At 42.8% G+C, this 19,895-nt stretch overlaps 1 protein-coding gene across 1 annotated transcript in view; it reads left to right on the top strand.

Annotated features, from left to right (window-relative positions):
• maml3 (mastermind-like transcriptional coactivator 3) overlaps positions 1–19,895 on the top strand; it is a 134,150-nt gene that overhangs the window by 42,643 nt on the left and 71,612 nt on the right. Inside the window, exon 2 of the mRNA XM_080879966.1 lies at positions 17,676–18,419. Within this exon, the coding sequence (XP_080736092.1) occupies positions 17,676–18,419 (744 nt within the window). The remainder of the gene's footprint in view (positions 1–17,675; positions 18,420–19,895) is intronic.

The raw sequence follows: 19,895 nt of genomic DNA, 5'->3' as shown, positions 1-19,895 counted from the left end.
CGTGCAGGTGTTTGCTGATTCGCCTACTTCTCAAGTCGAGCGAAAGACTGTATATAAAAGAGGGATCTGATAAGTAATGCGCCACAAACATGCATTGTTCCTATCTGCCTGCAGGGGGCGGCCTCTGTGACTGTAAAAAGAAAGCCAGTTGTGTCCTTGAGTTTCGACTCTTTCTTAATAAAACGTTTAAATTTAGTCAGTTTTTTTCCCATGTGGAGTAAAAAGGATGACAGTGCAGGGTATTCTGTAGAGGAGGCCCACTTTATGATTGGTAAATCGCCAGAGTGCAGCGTCCTCGGTTTCTCGGGTCGGTCCATCAGATGGTGATGGCTGAAAAACATCAACTTGAGGCTTTAAAACAAGAATTCACAAACCAGTGTCACAGTGTTGTGATGTCTCCTTCCATTTTTTTTTACACCTAACATGAATGTGGCCTTTACCTGTAAGAAACCTTGTTTTTTTTGTACTATGATAACAGGCTGGCTGCACTGTCAGTGCTTTTTTTTTTTTTTACTCAGGTACAGCTGTAAACAAAAACAAGAGCAGAAAACACTGTTTTGAGGTATACTAATTCCTCCACTCGGTAACCTATGATAAAGTAAGTAAATGATCTCTTTGCTGAAGTGCGAGCGCGTGTTTGTGTTTTCTCACACACGCTTGGATCTTGCATTTGTTTCCTACGTGCTGCACGCAGCACACCGGATTGGACTTTGTTCTTTCCAGGTCTGGTAGAGATGTGTGTTTAAGCAGTGTAAACACACGCGTGTACGCTCAGACGCAGTCAAAGAATCACAGCAGCGAGACAACAGCCGTCTACTACTGCATGACCTAGTTATGCACACGGGAAAATTAGACAGGGGATGGAAACGGCAGCCTTTCATCCAGACACCATCCTGCTCGTGTCTCAACAGGTGATATTATAAAGGCCAGCTGATCAATTGTTTGATGAGTCCACAGGGAAGCTGGTGCATATTGCCTCCTCTAAATAAATTGTAGAGAATGATCTGATCTGGTTTCTTGACCTTTATTTAGCCTAAAGGACACGATAATATTGGTATATTTGTATTTATAAAGACTTAAGAGCTGCTATTTGTACCCAAGACCTTTTATAGACCTCAGTCAGGCTCCAACCTTCAAATCTCGCTAAAGCTTAATGATTTGTCTTGTGTTTGGGAGAGTTCAAAGACTGTAAAACACTGTATTTGATATTCCTAATGCACACTTTCCATCATGTGCCTTGGTTGTTTGGCCTCACTTTTGTAGCCATTGTCTGTTTTTGTTATGCTCGAGTTTATGTCACGAAAACAATTCACTTTGTTGGTTTGGTAAAATAAAGTTTAAATAAATGAAAAGGTCGAGTTTAAGTAGAAGAGCAAGTGGAGCTTGGATGTGAGAGACTCCATTCCCCCCCCACACACACACACACACACACACACACACACACACACACACACACACACACCATTCAGCATGTCCTCTGGTCAACACATACTCCTTCAAACCGATGCAGCCGGTGAGATTCTGGTGTCACTGCCAAGTAGCCATCAGGGCCCCTCCACTCGCTGCCACAGTGATCTGTTACCATAGCAGCCTCTCTCTCTCGCTGTAGTCCATGCTCGCTCTACCCCTCTCGCTCTCGCTCTCTGTCTTCCCCCCTCAGCTCAGAGGCACCACTGTAGAGAGCAAAAACTGGTGAAAAAGAGAGGGGAGAAAGCTGTCGTTCCTGCTACGAGAGCATCCATAAATCTGTGCGCGCGTGCACGTGCACCAGTCTGCCCTCACGACAGGCTCTGGCGGCGGCAGAAGCCGACTGGGTTTTGACACAGCCAATCGTACTCTCGCCTTCTGTGGCACATCGCCCGGCCGAGCCAATCAGAGAAGATCGCATGTAGCGCACGCAGATACACACATAGCGCGCACTCGGGTACAGACAAACACTGACACTACATACTTTGTTTTTTGGGCTGCAGATGTCATCCTCAACACGAAACATAGGTGGAAACTTGCCACCTGTGTCTTTGATCTTTCTCAATCTGTTCTTATGTGTCAGTGTCTTTCTTTTCTCCTCACTTGCTCTCCTTCTTCCACTGCATCCCTGTCTTTCGTTTCTCGCCTCCTTTCTGCTTCTCACTCGGCCTGTTTGATGTTGCCCATGTTGCCTCGCTCGCTCTTTTGTTGTCGGGTCCACAGAGGACAGGTGTTGGACACAATCTGTCCCTATCTTACGCTCTTTCTCCTGCACATATACACACTGAAGCCTGGACACACACACGCACACAGCTGTCAGGCCCCTCCTGGTGACCATCTGGCCACGAAGCCAAGAGTCCCCCCCTTCACTCCTTCTTTCACTTCTCTTTTTTGCTCTTGTACTAATCTTTTTCATATAGCTGCAGGCTGGACTCCTATTGGATTTGCTCCCCCATGTAGCATGATAATAACAATGTAATAGACAATGACAGTCCACCTTACAAGGTGACCAACAGATCAGAGAAATTAGCAGCCGCAGGCAGAAATGTAACAACAGAAATGTCCGTCTCAAACTGAGTCTCTGTCAATATGGACTTCAAATGTGATATTTCTGCTTCCCTACATTAAGACAGCTGCACGGTGCACAGAGTAGTGAACCCCGGTCAGATTGTATATTTGTGTATTTCTTCATTACAGATGGAGACAGAAGTATTGGTCCAAGTCTCCTGTCTTGAGAAACTTTGTGCAGGCTTTCATCAACATCAGCACTGACAGCTGACAGTTTTTTAGGCTTTAATCCTGGACTAACTAATAAGCCAGTTTGGTGACCAGGATGAGAGTACAAGCAGGTTTTACTGCCAATAAAGATCACAAAAGTAATTTGGACAAACTCTGTGCTACAGTTACACTTTATCAACACACCTGAATCAAATGATTAGTTCATTACCAGGCCTCTGAAGAACTTCAAGACATGTTGAGGAGGTCATTTGGCATTTTAAATCAGCTGTGTTGGATCAAGGACACATGTAAAACCTGCAGGACACCGACCCTCGAGGCCTGGAGTTCGACACTCCTGGTCTAGATCAGAACTGGCTTCTTAATCTTAGATTACAGCCTAGACATTCAATAATCATTTTATGACCCTTTTCACCTAGCTAATGTTCCAGTTATATCTATGTATTAGCTTTTTTTAGTAATACATGATAAAAACATTCATTAGAACATTTATATTTAATAAAACCCACTTTTTCCTTTTAATTTTTACACTGTGAAACAATGCAAACCACAGTTTCTCTATAGCTTTATGCATGAATCTACAGAAAGTTTCAAACCAAAGCAGGTTTTTTGTTTTTCTTTGTTTTGTTGAAATATGAGGTAGAGGAGTTCATTTTCACTTATCATTTCACTTATTTGGAGTCAGAAGAGACTCAAAAATAATTTTATGTGAAACTATGCTGCTTATACTAGACCTTCAAAATATCATTAAAACTGTTGCCACTATACCTCCTTGAGCTGGCAGCCCATATACTAGAGTCTCCACAGCATGATCCTACATTCAGACCACTTTCTGTGTGTCACTGCCCTCACACTCTCCTCGTGTTTCATGTCTAATCCCTGCGCTGTCCTGGGCCAAACATGGCCCAAAAGTCATGAGCTGGTCGGCATGGGTTACAGCCAGATGTGTCCCAAATGTCACCACACACCTAATATCTGGTCTTGGTAAAGTCAGCCTGTCGTTTCTGTGTTAAATCTACGCTGTAGGTACATAATAGCAAACCCTTCTGAAACCCACCATCTCTGTAGAAATGTAGCTACGTCGTGCCAACCGAGCCCCCATCACAGGCTTGACATGAACTCAGTGCAGAAGTATAAATAAAGCTTGAGTCAGTGTTGTCATCAACATTCATCTATCTAGGAATTTACTAGCTTTAAATTTAGCTAATTTGCCAAACTCTGATCAAAATCTGGTGCTGTAGTATATCCGCAGTCTTATTCTTTCAGTCTCTACCCAGAGCTCGTGAGCACAGGCCAGGGTTGGAACGTAGATCAACCTGTAATGTACGTGCAGCTCTCTCCTCGCCACAGCAGACAAGTACCATCCTTCTCAGTGTCCCGCTCAACTAAGAACAAGACCCCGACATAAAAGCTGCTTGACTTGGGGCAGCAGCTCATCCCTGACCTGCAGTGGTCACTCTGCGCTTCTCTGGATGATCACAGACTTTACGATCGTCGATCTTCTGCTTCACACGCAGTTGACAACCAATCCAGTGCAAGCTGGAGGTCAATGTCTGATAAAGGGAAGAGAATTACATCATCTGCAAAAATGCTGAGATGATATCCTGAAACCTGCGCTGGCAGAGACCACCCTCACCGTGAACAACTCTGACGTTGTGCCGTCAGTGTGAACCCGAGTCCTGCTACGGCAGTAGCAGAACTAAAAACCATCTAAAGTTAAATACACACTGCAGGCAGTTAGAGCATATTTGCCTCATGCTAGGCTCAGGGCATGCTGGTGTGTGACAGGAGGAGCAAACAGTTTCTAGCTTCCTGTCTGTGTTTCAGGAGCAAACGCCTTTTTCAAGTCGATTTTCCAGCGTAGCGGAGCGCGGTCACATCAGCAGGTGGGGGGTCATTCTCAGGAGGGTCGTTGCTCGTCGGATTAGGACTCACAGTGTAGCAGGACCACCTCTACTTTTCATGTGCTTCATGAGCAGAGCACACAGCCGTCTCAGATAGACGGCTGGTGACGTCTCCAACATCCAGATAACGAGGCTGGAAAGTATAATAGTTTTTTTTTTTTAATTAAAACTGCATATGCTGAATTTGGTGCTCTTGACATGAGTTTTTAAAAAGCAATAATCCAAACAGAAATGGAAAACGATGATGTAACGTCATTAGGAAAAGTAAGAAAACCCACCTGTGAGATACGGTAAAAACTGTACCTCTGGGGTCTGCGTGGACCCCGGCCGGTAGGATGAGAATTAAAGATGATATTTATAAAGGTAATTGTTCAACAGTTGGTGCTTATAAACTATAAACTGTAATTTCATGTGAGCAATCATCTCAACAGTTTTGTTTTTTGGTTTTTTTTATAATCGTCAGTGTCCCACTGAGCTGCACAACAATAATTTCATCATCACATGCAAAAATATCTCCCTAATTATGCCGTTATGCTCTGTGTATTTTGTCTGTTTCTTTCTCCTGTTCCTCCTCTGTTGTTCGTCGCTGCTGGTTGGACCCATGTTGTTGAGTAAGAGAGGAGAGGGGAGGAAGAAGGGAGGGGGACAGAGAGCGAGAGAGAGGGGGTGGATCTGTTGATTTACTAAAGACTCAAACACGACCAGTGTCCCCTCCCACACACCCACACTTCCTCTCTCTCCTCACCTCTCCTGTTCCCTCTCTCTCTCTCTCTCCCTCGCTCTCTGTGTCTCTCTGGGTCTCTCTCTCGGCCCCCACCCCCTCCTGGCGCGATGGTACAGCTCCAGAAACAGGAAGGAGCCGCAGCTCTATAAATAGAGAGGAGCAGCTCAGCCAGGAACCACACACACACACACACACACACACACACACACACACACACACACACACACACACACACACACACACACACACACACACAGTTTCCCCTCTCTTGTCCCCTCATTTTCTCTCTCTCTCTCTCTCTCTCTCTCTCTCAGTGTTGCTTCTCTGCTCTCACTCTTTGCCCTCTTTTTTACTTACTTTATCTTGAAAATGTAAACACACACACACACACACACAGACACACACTTGTAGCGATGCACACAGTCCTTGACTCGGAAGATAATTAGTTGTGCGTTCAATGCTAATGGTTTGTAAAAGTGTTTGTTAGCACACGTGACTCCTTAGCCTTCCTCATTTGTATTTTTACCCCCCCGCCCCCCCTCCTGTCACTGCTCTCTCACACTCACACATATCAGGGTCTCTGTTATTGAGTCAGTGGGGTTGGAGGTGGAGGAGGGAAGATGGGGAAGGAAAAAGTGATGGGTTTCTCTGGCCTCTAGGTTTTTATGTCAGGTCAGCAGGTTTGAAAGTGCTGATGACACATGTGCACACACACTCTCTTGTTTCTTTCTGCGCACTAACACAACATGCAACATGCTCAGTGACAAACACCTGCTATAAGCTACACCACAGTTGTGTTTTTGGCGAGTGCTCTTATTGTTGTGATCCTTATTTAAGATGTGAGAGTTTGTCCTGAAACGTGGCACGTTTGAGTTGGATACATTTGAGTGGATGTAGCTTCCTCTTCTGTAGGGTGAAGACAACGCGAAAGAGCCTTAAATTTAAATTCTTTTTAATGGCCACAAGGGGGCGATAGCTGTGGTTTGCGGTCCTATAGAAGTCTATGGGAAAAAGGCCTTCTTCCCTGAAGTCTGTAAACACTTTCCTGATGATTTTATAGGCTCAGTCACACATTTCAGGTCACACTGAATAAAATAAGTCCATTTTGTAAATTCTGAGGGTTCCTGAGGGAACTGTTAGTCATTCTTCCACAGGTTCATCTCTGGAAACCTTGTGAGTTTTACTTCCTCAGACTCTCGTTGTTTAAAGGTTCCTTTTTAGTGATCTTGGCTCAAGCTGAATAACACACGAGTTAGTTTTATGTAGTTAGCAGAAGCCAAAATCATAGTTAGCCCAGCCCTAGGTAGTGCTCCTGTAACCATCCCTGAGGCAGTAGCATGCTTGTCCAGCAACAGGAACTAAGTGGTTTTAAAGTTTTGGTTGATCCTTTTTAAATGTACAACTTCCAAAGGCAAGTTTTTCTTCAGTTCAAAGACTTTTGAGTTTCTGCACGAAACAGCAAAGGCTAGACTGACGTCGTTGCACATAATCTTGTTATTTTTTTTCTAGCTGAAAAAGAGGAATTACATCTGTGAACGTGTGCAGAATATTGAATCTAGGGGTGGAAAAAGTGGGTTGATTTAAAAAAAAAAATAGTAAAAAGAAAAAAAAGGTGTTTAGAGGATTAGAAGTGTGTGTGTGTGTCTGTGTGTGAGTGTATTGAAATCAGGGGTGTAGAGGTCCCCCGTGTACAGGAGGCAGACTGGCAGGCGCTTTCTCACACATACACCCTTTTCTGGGACGGCAGCCAAATGTTTCTTTTGTTTGTACCTTCCTCTTGTCACTTGGAGTTTTCTGTCCTTCACTCACACAGACGCTTTGTTTTTGTCCATTTAATGCTCCGATTTTTGGGATCTGGTCAGTAAAAAGCCAACGACCGTGTGTCTAAAAAGATTCACATATAAAACGAGTGTAAAGGATTAGAAGGTGAGAACTGTACAGGCCAGTGTTTCACACACACAACTTGACTTTTCCCCTGAATGTGAGAAGAAATCAAAGTCGGTGGTTTGTTCCATACATTTCCGGTCCATGTACACGTTTTGCATGTCAGCATGAGAGTGGTCGCAGTTTGAAACCAAACCCTTACACTGCTCATCTAAGGACCAAAGTTTCCTTCTGGTCCAGAACCAAGCTCAAGTCTCTTATTATCGACAGGTGTTTCCAGCCAAGCAAAGCCCCCGTATGTCAGGAACATTCATGTTAAAGCTGTCCTGAAGGCTTTCGGTGTCTTGCTCAAGGACACTCCAGCAGGATGGATGCTTGCTGACGTGTGCTTGAACCAGTGTCATTGACTGGAAGGACATACTGTCACGTACTCCTGCCTGTTTTCACACGCTCCCGTTGTTTTCACTGAAATTCAACAGGAAGACTGCGTATCATAAAAGTTAACTCCACGTCTAAAATCCCTCCATCTGTATGTGGAGTGTCAACCTCTCAGTCTTGCAGCGAGCCAAAACCAGACCCTCTTTTCACTTTGCCTCTGGTCACATATAGAAAATGCAAAGAGGGGGATTGTGAGATATCACAGCAAATACTAACTTCTCCTCAGCAGCTGCTCCCGGTTTCTTTTAAAAAGAGCCAGCCAGGAAACCACTGAAGTCATCTGTCACTTTTCTATAGAGGATATGAGGATCAATAGAAGTGTAGCCGTGCTGCAGCTTGTGTGAAAAACTTAACATACATCTCACAAACAAGTGCGGTAACAAATGTTTTTTCTCTCTGTACGCCTTTGTGTCTCCTTGACAATGTTCGTGGTGAAGTAATACCAACAAATACATTTAAATAAGTTTTTTCCACATAATATTTACATGCAGTAAATATTATGCGAAGAGAACATAGAGAACAGTCTGTGTTGCTCCAGATGTGTTTACCTTACATTATCATTGCAATATAGAACCGCACAAAAACACGTGAATAAAATCCACTATTTCAACAGAATAGGCATAAAACTGGGATATAGATAGTGACTTTACCCACTGGTTATGACAGTTGGGCTATAAAGTCTACAATGATGTTGGATGTGAAGAGGGGGTTGGATGAACCGCATGCTCATTGACTTGTGAGTGAACTAAGTAGCTCCTTAGATTGCCATGACCTGGATGACTGAGAACCTTCACAGACGACCTTTGAGTGAAAACTCCAAAAGTTGATTCTGTTCATCTGGACGTAGCATTTTCAATGGGAGAAAACGCTACGTCCAGATGAACAGAATCAACTTTTGCAGATTTACTTACCTGGATGATTGAGGATGCATCAAGACCCTTTGAGTGAAAAGTTATTAGCCAGTGCCCATTCCTGGATAATCCTCCTTTCATTTATAAATTATTTTATTTACTGTCTTAAAACTAACAACTGAGCCAATAAAGTTTTAAACTGCTCACTGAGGTCACAGTGGAGCAGAGGGTTTTTTGGGACTTTTATGTTTTCAACCTTATTTTTTTGTAACTCGAGCAGTCGCCCCCTGCTGGTTATGAAAATAAGTGCAGATTTCACTCATTCTGGTTTTGGTATTACATTTCAGACAAAGAATCTACATCCGTCTTTCATAGTGTCTATGTTTAGCCGTAGATGCTATGGAAACATCTACAGTAGGAGAACCACAGGAGTCGCCCCCTGCTGGCCGTTAAATAGAATGCAGGTTCAAGGCACTTTTGCACTGGCTTTGCGGTTCAGATCTAGAAGCTCTTTTATTTTGTCTGTGGTAGGCACCCAGTTAGCATTTACAGAGTCAAATTTATACAACAAAACTGAGATTTTACTGGTGACTTATTATCTTGTCAATTAAATGGGAGAAAGAAATATCACACTATTCAGCTCGTCTAAAAGCCAGAAACACTAAAACTTGAAACTGCAATCAAAGCACAAAACAACAGGGAAGCTGTCATCAGTTTATCAGGAGAAGCTGACAAACATGGTGCCAAATCAGCTGAAGAGTACCTTGGAACTTCAAAAGAGCACTGAATCTCTAAAATGGTCATTTCAAATTAAAACCCTGATCAGTGTTCACTTGGAACTGTTCAGCTATTCTTTGGACGTGACTACTCACCCCATACAGGTTTCTGATGTGCTAGCTTTACATGGCAGAGTTTACAGTGAACCTTATTATAGTTTATTTTTTAAAGTGCTTAAAAAGTCTGATAGGTAGACGAAAGCAAGGCTGACAGTAAAGTACGTTTTATATGAGGTGGCGCCATCGGAGAATATTATCAAAAGAGGAATTAAGGACACATGTAATAAAGACTGTTCCAAGCAGGAGTGAATGCAGATCTACTTTGAAATTTTTGCACTGACCCTTGATTTTTGTCGGCCGCAGAATGTTTGAAAACCGCCGTATAACAGCCTGTTAGACAGGTGATGGTTTGAAATTTGGTGGTTACAAGCCTTTAGCCATCCGCCCATTATTACCACACCACACACACACAAGCACACAAACACATTTCCTTATTAAAGACCTGTTTGATTTAATTGACTCATTTCACAGTCTAGTGGGCCAGACCAGGAACAACCACACTCTCACAAACACACTCAAAGCGTGGCACACACAGGCCCGCACCAGGGAAAACAAGTGAAATTTAAATTATGGCTGATACTCATGCGTCTGTTTGTTTCAGTGGGTGCAGAAATGTAACTACTTGAACACACTCGATCCACAGGGTGTAATTCCTCTCTGCAGCCTCACTTTACAGAGCCTTCGTCTCTCCTCATAGACAGGTGTGCAGGTGTACTCGCTTTTTGGACGGGCTCGCTAAATCTTCACCGCTGTGGTTTTAGCGTCAGTTCAAAAAAAAAAAAAAAAGCTCTGCTGGTTCCTTTGTGCTGTGGACTCGGCTGCTGAGTTCATGGATCAGAGATACTGACAAGAAAATCATTAGGTGTGCTAGAGGTAGCTTTGAGTTGCTCAAATACTGTAATTTTTACTATACAATAATCTAAGTGCTAGCAAAAATAAAGGTTATTCTTTTATTTTCTGTCTAACCAGCCAAGTGTTAAATCAGTGTGCAGCTTGGTGTGTTTGTGTCTCTGGGAGTTGGACTGTAAAGCGCCTCAGAAGCCAAAAAAAATCTCTTAAATGTGGCCTGCCATGTCATTTGCAACCAGAGTTGAATCAAAGTCCTTCCTCTTGCCTAACCTTCAATACCACAACCAGCATCCTGGGGGGGAAAGTGAGAACCAGATTTTCGGTAGTTAGCACTGGTCTCTTACTGCCCAAAATGTTCTGGCTGGGCATAAATAAATAAAGTGCTGGATAAACACATGACAAAAAAAAGAGTCTGTTTCTATACACCTCATTGAGACCCATTCAGCCTACCAGAGCGGAATCTCAACTGGCATGTGGTTACATGTTATTCCCATTACAATGCTTTAAACCTGCATTCTTTCTAATGGCCAGCAGGGGGCGACCCGTGTGGTTGCCAAAAGAAGTCCGGTTGTATAGAAGTCTATGAGAAAATGACGCTGCTGCACACTTGATTTATGACCTTATTAAACATTTTCCTGATGGGTTTTTGGTCTCAGTTGCTTTTTCAACTCTTATAACGCAGGGTCTTCATTTTCTTATGTGTGGCCAGATTTATAGTGAAATATCCAGCAAGTCTTAGCTATTTCTGAGCCAGATTCAGATAAGTAGTGCCAGTGTGGACTGGGTTTTGGCTTTAAAAAAGCACTACTGTCACTATTTACAAATTTACTGATCTACTAACGTTTGCAACATGCCATTTACTGCTATTTAATGATGTTTAACCCTGAAAACATGTCTTAATTAATTTTGACATTGAAATAAACTGACTGTGCCTGTGTTTAGAAATCAGTGCAGCTTTTGTAAGTCACCTGTAAAACCGAGCACGCCTATGAGCACTATTTGCGGATTGTTATCACACGCTTAGTTTCCAGAACTAAGATGGCCAAAATGGTCAAGTTGAAGTTTACAAACCAGTGGGTGACGTCACGGGGAGTACGTCCGTCTCTCGTGTGCAGGGACAGGTAAGAAAAGCGGGAGTGGAGGAAGAACTGACTTGCAAAGGAAGGTGTGATGAACAGCTTCGTGGCATTGATGAAATGTGTTGCAGTTATTTTTCACAGAAGATGCCACTGTTATATGTCTTTTGGTTAGGTGTATCTTCAGTGATGTTGTCGTAGTAGCAATAAATGAGTCTCATTTTAGAGACAAATGATTTCACGTTTTTTTCCCCCTTAGATTAAGAAACATATAGTTTACCTTCACATATAGTTTGTAATTTGAAATAAATACCCCGAACTGTCTCGATGCGGAGTCGTTCCTTTAATGCTGGGACTCGAATTTGATGCAATGCTTAAGTTTCCAGAAGAGCGAGCCAAAGAAAGGAAGGAGGGAAGAGAGAGAGGAGGAGAGGGAGGGAGAGAAGGCAGGGTGTCGGAGAGTGAGTAAGTGAGCGAGAGGAAGAGAAGGAAAAAGGAGGAAGACGAAGAAGACGGAGGACGCTGCGCACAAAGCACCAGAGCAGCAGGTTGCTATAACAACAGCACCTTAGTGGCTCCATCTCTGTCTCTCTTCTCTGCCTCCCTCTCCTTCTCTGATCACCCTCTCATCGTTTGCTCCCCGCTGTCATTTGGAGCGCTATGCCTTTCCATCAAGCCACCTATCTAGCCCCCCCCCCCCCTCCACACCTCTTTCTCTGCTTCACCCTTTCTCCTCCTCTTTCTCCTCTTCTTCATCTTCATGTTCTGGTAGCTCCTCCGCTCAAAGGAGAAAGACCATCTGCCTGACAAATAAATCCCTTCTTCCTCCTCGCGAGCGTGCGTGTCTCTCTCTTTCACCTTTGTCTCTCCTCGCTTTTGTCGTTCTCCCTCTGTCTGTTGTGGGAGCAGGCAGAGGAGCAGTCAGCAGGTGTTTATGTCAAAGAATACAGGAGGCAAAACAAGCAGCGCTCTCCTCCTTTTTTTTTCCCTCTCCTGTCTTTAGTCTTTTATATTTTTTTTATTTTTTGAACTCCAATGCTCTTTTCTTCCCTCTAGCTCTCGCTAACCACTCCAGCTTGATTAAACTACTTCAAAAATCTTTGTCTATGAGTCTCGATGTCATCTCTCTTCTCGCGGCCTGGATTCTTTCTCTTACACATGCAAACGCTCCTCCATTCCTCTCGATTCCGTCGGCTTCAAAGGTATTTCATTGCTGTGATTGTCAGAAAGAAACGCTGCTAGGTTCAGTGTGATTCACAGGTTTAATTAGGTTGTTAATTGTGCTAAAATAAAAGAAATTTGCTACAGTGAATACATAAAGTATTTTGCACCAGCACGGGATCCTTTCACGTTCCCTCGGGCAGCAGCATGCTGACTCCCCGAGCAGGCAGGACCACAGTGCTTTGGTCTGGTCTCCTCTTTTTTTGTTTCCTTTGTTTCTTTCTCCAGATTCACGATCCTATTAAGAAGGTTAAATGTTTTTTTTTGTGTGTTTTCTTTTTTTTAAGTGGGTGTGTATTTAAAACCTGTACGTGTGTGTGTGCGTGTGTGGGAGGGTGCGACAGTTCACACCACCTGGATAATTATGGGAGTTTTTATAGGTGGGCTTTGAAAGACGAGTCTGTTATTACCAACATGAGTCACTGGCATTTAGGGAAAGCCTGTAACACACACACACTCAGACACACAAACACACACAGACAGAGGAGGCCTGAATTATTTAAACCCATTGATTGCAGGACCACACACACACACACACTGAAATCGTGTCGTGACAGTGGAAACGCGTGTTTTCCTTTTTTTTTGTTCCTTAGTTGTTGCTTTAATGGCTAAGAGATCAACACACACACACACAGACACACACACAAATGCATACACTGTAGTTTATTTTTTGGTTGCCAATACTAATACTGTTTATCATGTCATGAAGATAATTATGCTGACTGTCAGTCAATGTGGAGAGCAGAAGAGGAACCTCTAGCACACACACACACACACACACTGCAACATGAAGCACACATCATCCTTTTTTTTTTACTTTCTTGGTTTACTGGAGTGTGAATGTGTGCGTGTGTGCGTGTGTGTGTGTGTGTGTGTGTGTGTGTGTGTGTGTGTGTGTGTGTGTGTGTGTGTGTGTGAGTGTTTTCCTGCCAGCTTGAATGGGTCCACCTCCGGGTCAGAATACAATCTGAATATATTTTGTCTGTTGTTCCATCTGAATAACAAAGAGCTAAGTGCGCATTTGCACACATACACGTATCGGTGGTGCTTCCATTGTGTACGTGTGTGTGTCTGTGTGTGTGTTTGACTCTTTCACATGCGACAGTGGAGAGTGTGGATTTTACAAAATATTTTGCGGCTTCTGAGCTGAGGAGGCTGTTTGAAATGTAGATGTGCAGGCGGCACGTGCTGTATAAAAGACTTGTAAAAGGCTCCCATCCACGCGTGTTGGTGAGTCTTTGCATCTTTGTTCAAGCAGCTTTTCTACACGTTGATAACAACCACTATATAAAACCATTAATGCAATATAAGATTACAGCTGTTTTCTATACAAACCATGGGTGAGGTCACCATCCTGAACTCCAATCCTACGCCATCAGAATTTGTATTTATTAGGAATTGTTCTCTCAAATCAGGTGACAAATAACAATCAAGACAGGAAGCGATTAGGTGTGATTTCGCAACCAGAGAATGCAGAAAGTCAATGATATTTAGCAACTTGAGAAATAAGCGCTGATGATGTGAAGTGAGGCAGGTTGGTCTCGATTTGAACTCTTCTCAAGTTCAAAGCTGATTCCAAATTCAAGAGAAGCAGACATCTCCAAAACAGTCTCGAACAGAGGTCAGAGGAAGAACAGGTACATTCGATTTGAGGGTGACCTGTCCCTTTACGATTGTAAAGATGGAAGTATTTATAGCATCCGGTCTTTGGACATGAAATTGAAAGTGAAGCCATGACTAAAAATGATAATCTTTTTGATTGAATCCTGCACTATTTCTAAGGTTCGTGTGGGAGCATCAAATTTGTACCCTGGGAACCTTTCATAAATGAGGTCCCCGCTTCCCATTCGTCATTTTAATAGCATCAGCTATTTTTCTGCCAACTTCATTAGGGTTTGAAATTAACAGGAGTTGGGGGTAAAATTGAGATTGAGAGTTTATTAAATTGCACAGAAATTGCACAGGAACCTAACTTGTTATTCTCTTTGCCTCTTTTTTTTTTCATGGCAATTTGATTCTTGCACATTTCTTAGCGTTTACTTGCGTCTGCGTTGTGCCCGCTTCTATGTTTAATCTCGCATGGGCAGTGAATGCATTCAGCTTTGATTTAAACATGTGGCCATCATCTTTATTGTTTCTTAACAACTCAATCTCAGGTGCTGTAGAAAATACATTCCTACTAAAATAGATCCACGTTCAGAGTTTTTTTTATCTTCGGGAAAGCAATGATAAAAGTATCACTGCTGCACTGAGCTGAAAGCCCTCTATCATCAGTCACACTCAGTTGTTAGCTAACTGTAAAACTCCCCCCTGCTGACAATTATACAGCAGAGTCTTCCCCGTCACCACTGCTCCGTAAGACTGTCGATTTTTAACTGTATCCACTTGAAAAGCTCATTTTTGCTTTTATAAAAAAAAAAAAAGGCCAAACTGGTGGGATTTTTTTTAGATTTTCTGCCTCTTTCTTTGTCTCGGGTGTCTCCTGCCATTACTCGGGTTATGTCACATGCCTCCGTACATCCTGTCCTCTCCCACACAGGTCTATGACAGTGATTACCTTAACTGCCAGCCAGCGTTTGTTAGCACCCCGTCGTTATCTTATGCTGTGAGACACGGAGCGGCGGAGGCTTCCTACAGTAAGATGTGGGGCCGATGTTAATAATGGGCCAAATACTCCAGATGTTCCTTTGACGTTTCTTTACCTCCTCGGAAAAACAAATGCTGGTATTGTTCATCAGGAGGGCTGCTAGTCTTCTCTTGTCTTTCCTCCTGTTTTAGTTACTTTGTTTGGGATTAAAACTTTATTCAGGTTAGCTGTCATGAATGTTTTTACTGGCAGAGGGCTCTGATGTGTCTGAGATAGATCAGATTCTGCAGATCAGCAGGTTTATCGAACTAAAACCAGCTGTGCAAAAACAAAATAAAAATGCGACTTTTATAAAAAAGAGAATTAACTGATATTGTGTTCTTACAAAACTGAAAAAAACATATACAGGAAATGTCTTTTTCAGTTTGTTCCACTATGTCATCACATCCTTGACTATCAGGGTTTTCTCTATTATTCTAAGAGAATTTTGGTTTTTGTGTGCTGATAAAAGCTGGTCACTTCTTTCCTCACGGACACCAGCCATGATTTCTTAAAAGAAATGCAGATTTTATTGTTCACTTTTGTGCTTCACCTCAGTTCACCATCTTTGGCCCAGTGAAGCTTTTCTGAATCATGTTCATATGATCATTTTCTTTATACGATTTTAACTTTTGTGGATGCAGTGTGAAATGATGCTCACTGACACTGGTTTTAAGAAGTGTTCATGAGCCCTTGCAGTTACTTCCGCTACAAAATCCTGTCTCTTTTTATCGCAGTTTGGCCCGGGGCAGCTCAGTATTGTTTTCCAGCCTAGTCCCTCACATGCAGAGATTTCTCTGAATCATTTATTGATATTATGTATTCTTTCCTGTTTTGCGTTCTTCTTAAATCGTGAACTATTTGCCCACAGTCTTTCGCAGAGCGTTGAACCCATCTCCACCTTTGCTTCTGGAAAAGTTTGCTGTGGCTTCCCCAACTCATTGTTGCAACGCAAAATTGGCATTTATATTTTTTTACAGCAAGTAATTTGACAGTTTTGCCATTTGATATGGTGGTTTTTTTAAATACAGGCTTTAACTCTTTTCCAAATTGCTCACTTTTAGTAGCGTCTGAACATATTTGGAAAAACACTTGTTGTGAAATCAATTTCTAAGCATAATATCTTCGCCCTGTCTTCCACTTGACCAAAGAGCAGTTGCAGAGAGCAAACACCACATTAATTTTCGCTTACAGACTCATCACCACCACTGTGTATATAGCACTGTCATCATGACAAATTGTGTGAGTAAATGCGGCAACGCTGTGATAATTTACTTAACTTTAATTTTTTCATGTAAACTGAATGTTCGAATGTTCATTATCTTGTTCCATTTCAGAACGAGCACTTTAATGTAATTTTGGACACCACTTTGCACTCTCCTGTTTTTTTTCCTTTTTTTGTCATTTTAAGTGCTCTGAACTGTTGTCTCACTTACATGATTTTTTGTGCAGAAAGATTACTCTAATTCTCGGGTGGGTTTCTACCATTAATCGTCACGATAAAGATTAAAATATATCCACAGTGTAAAGTTGATATTTAAAAGAATTTCTCCCGAGGCGAGTGTTGGGAAACATGCCCTGAAACCCTCCTACAGGATTTACATCTTTTTCTGTGTTTTTTCTTTCTTTCTTTCTTTTTTTTTATTGCATCCATGAAGAAATAGGGAACGTGGACTGAGAAAAATCCCTGGCCTGCACGCCTAATTTCAGAGAATGAATCCGAGCTTAACATGTAATTGATTTGTCTTGGTGATATTTTGATCTTCAGTACACTTACTTCCTTCCCTCCTTCTCATGACAGTTCTCTGTGTGTGGAGAGGAAGAAGCCTGTTGTTATATTGATTTGTATCTCATGTTGTGTTCATGATTAGCCCCCTGAAGACCACAGAAAAGTTCCTGTTACTAACACGTTCCATCTCTGGTGGCCTCCAGCTTTAAAGGACACTCATTGGGGGTTTTTTCTTCTTGTGTTCTGCTTTGAGTGGCTTTGCATAAATCATAGTTTCTTAAACTAGGCCGCGGTACAGCCATCCATTCTCTGAAATAAGCTACCTTAGCTCTGCTGTATTGCTAGCATGCTGTAGCGATAATCACAATCATAAGGTGATTATGGGGTTGCTTTCTGAATGTGAATTGATCCAAATGAGACCATCCTTCCAAACAGAAGATAAGACACACAAGATAACTTCTTAAAGTGGTCGTATTGAGCTTATTTCCAGGGTCACATTAGCATCCTTTGCAGGATTCACAGTTCAACATAGCACAGTCCCTCAGTCGATCCAGTGACTGAAATAAGCCACTGTATCTCTTCCCATTTAAAGCCAACTTTCTTCTAATTGGCTAGCTCTCAGAAGCAGGAGGCTTGACAAGCACTAGGTTGGAGCGTCTGTGCTTGAGATGGCTCTGTTGTGGACACCTCTTTCTGATAGCAAACAGTTCCAAGAGTAGAAAAACTTTTGGCTCACAGGGATTATTTGCACATACAGTTTGTGAGTATATCTAGATAACTGTAAATAACAAAAGTGTAATTCGGCCTCTTTACCATCTTTTATTTCTGTTTCAGCTCCAGGAGACTGTAAAGAGAAAACTGGACAGCGCACGATCGCCCCTCAACGGAGACCAGAATGGGATCTGTGATGGAGGCAACTACTCGCCGACCACCAAACGGGTACGGAAGGAAGGCTCCAGCGGCATGGACTCACTAACAGGACTCCCTAATAACAATAATAACAACAATGTGCCGCCCATCTCTCCACTGCATCACCAAATGGACATTAAGCCCTTACACTGCGGGCCTAACACTTCTGCCGGTAACAACACTACAAACAGCAATGGGAACCATGTAGGCCGGACATCAGATGAGCTGGGGAAGAACGGTGGCAGCCACCTTCCAGACATGAAGCTAAATGGCTCACTGGACTTGGAGGACAGCTTCGGCCTCCTCAAAGACTTGAAACAGGAGCCCCTGGATGACGGGGGTGGAATGGAGTCGTCTGATCCCCAGTCTCTGTCCAATCAGAACAAGCTGTTCTCTGACATTAACCTCAACGACCAGGAGTGGCAGGAGCTGATCGATGAGCTGGCCAATACTGTGCCAGAGGACGATATGCACGACCTCTTCAACGAGGACTTTGACGAAAAGAAAGAGGCTGAGTTTGGCAGGCCGGCAAACAATCAGACGCCGGGCCCACAGGAAGCAGCCGGGAATACGACAACAGCGGGAGGGGGGGCCGCGCCAGCAGCACTGCCTCCTCCTCCACCTCAGCCTCCACAGGGAGGCCCACAGGTTCCCATGGGTTCACCACAGGTCAGTATCAAGAAAGTCAACACGATGTCCACTGGAAGGGGTATTTAACCCAAACTCATAATCTAAGTCATGACCACCTCAGGTGAATCAGACTTCTGTATTTATTTATATGATATATGTCTCTCACTGTTATTTCTGAAGATAAAATTATAGCTCTTAGAGCGCAGTCGCTGCTCTTTTAAGATTTCTTCACTGATTCAACTTTTTGATCCGATTGATTTAAGTCCAAACTGGTTTTAAACGACTAATACCTGAATGAAGCTGTTAATTATGTGATCAACAAGAAACAAACCTGAAGTGGTTTCTAAGTGTATGAGAGTATTGATGTGTTTCATAAGCTACCTGTGAAGCATTTTGGTCTTACACAAGCAGCTTTTAGCAAAACACAAAAATGAATAAAGGAAAAAAATCTCTAAAGTAAGCAAAACTTCTACTTAGGAATTTGCTGCATTTCTGCAGTTCATTAATCCTCGATTGTATTCTCCGCATCCATCCAAGTGATGTAAATTGTGTCATCAGCTTGAGACCTGATTCCTGAGAGTCATTCCTGTTATGCTTCTTTGAGGTTAGATTGATGCACAGTTCAGTACAGAAATGATATATACTGCCCAACGGAATATAATCAGCCCGGAATGCAGGCCAACACAGAAAATGTCCAACTTTCTGGACATTTCTCAGCTGTTCTAACTGCATTAAAGTGAAGTTGGTAACACATTTGCCTAACATGTGGAAGACCTCTAGTTTGAAACTTGGGAGGAAACATAGGTCCCTGGGAGTGTTGTGTCAGTACGGGCATCTGGCATAAAAATCTGTGCCATATGAAAATATGAAAATTCATCCTCTGTGACGACCTGTTGTGAATAAGGCTGCAGCTGAAAGAAGCTTCTAAGTAAAATGACAACTGCCTTGCCAGCTAAAGTTATTGGGCCTAGATGCTCTGTAGGCTCTGTGGTGGTCGCACAAGATAGATTAACTCTCTGTGGTGTTGTTATGAAATACAGCAAGCAGTTTATCCGGTGGTTGGCAGTCTTCATTGTTACAAGCGTCTCTGTGAAGCTTAAATTCAGAAGCACAGAGGTTTCCAAATAGCACAGAGAGAGAAACAGCTGCTTCTATTTCATTTTTTCAGTTTTCTAGCGACACCTAGCACCTCAAAGACTCCAGAAAATCAAGCTTTGTTGGCCTGTTGATGCCATTTCATGCAAGCAATGAGCAATGCAGCAACCACAGCTGTGGCTTCCTGGTCTTGCTGTAATTGGGGCAAACTTACAGTTACAAAGTAAACCTTACAAATGGAACAAATGCACTATCATAAGTTAACTTCATCGGAAGGTAAAGGCGACTTCCTTTTCAAGCCAAATAGCATTCAGCAGTAAACTGCTTGTTAGTTTTGTCACGGTCCGCTGTGACAGACCGTGTGGAGAGTGCGTGGAGGACTCAGGTGCGGACACGAGTGACACCGGAGTAAACTTTAAA

The sequence above is a fragment of the Rhamphochromis sp. 'chilingali' genome (assembly GCF_963969265.1).
Source record: "Rhamphochromis sp. 'chilingali' genome assembly, chromosome: 4".
NCBI classification, from domain to species: domain Eukaryota; kingdom Metazoa; phylum Chordata; class Actinopteri; order Cichliformes; family Cichlidae; genus Rhamphochromis; species Rhamphochromis sp. 'chilingali'.
Note: the sequence above shows the minus strand (reverse complement) of the source record. Positions and strands in the feature narration are given on the sequence as shown.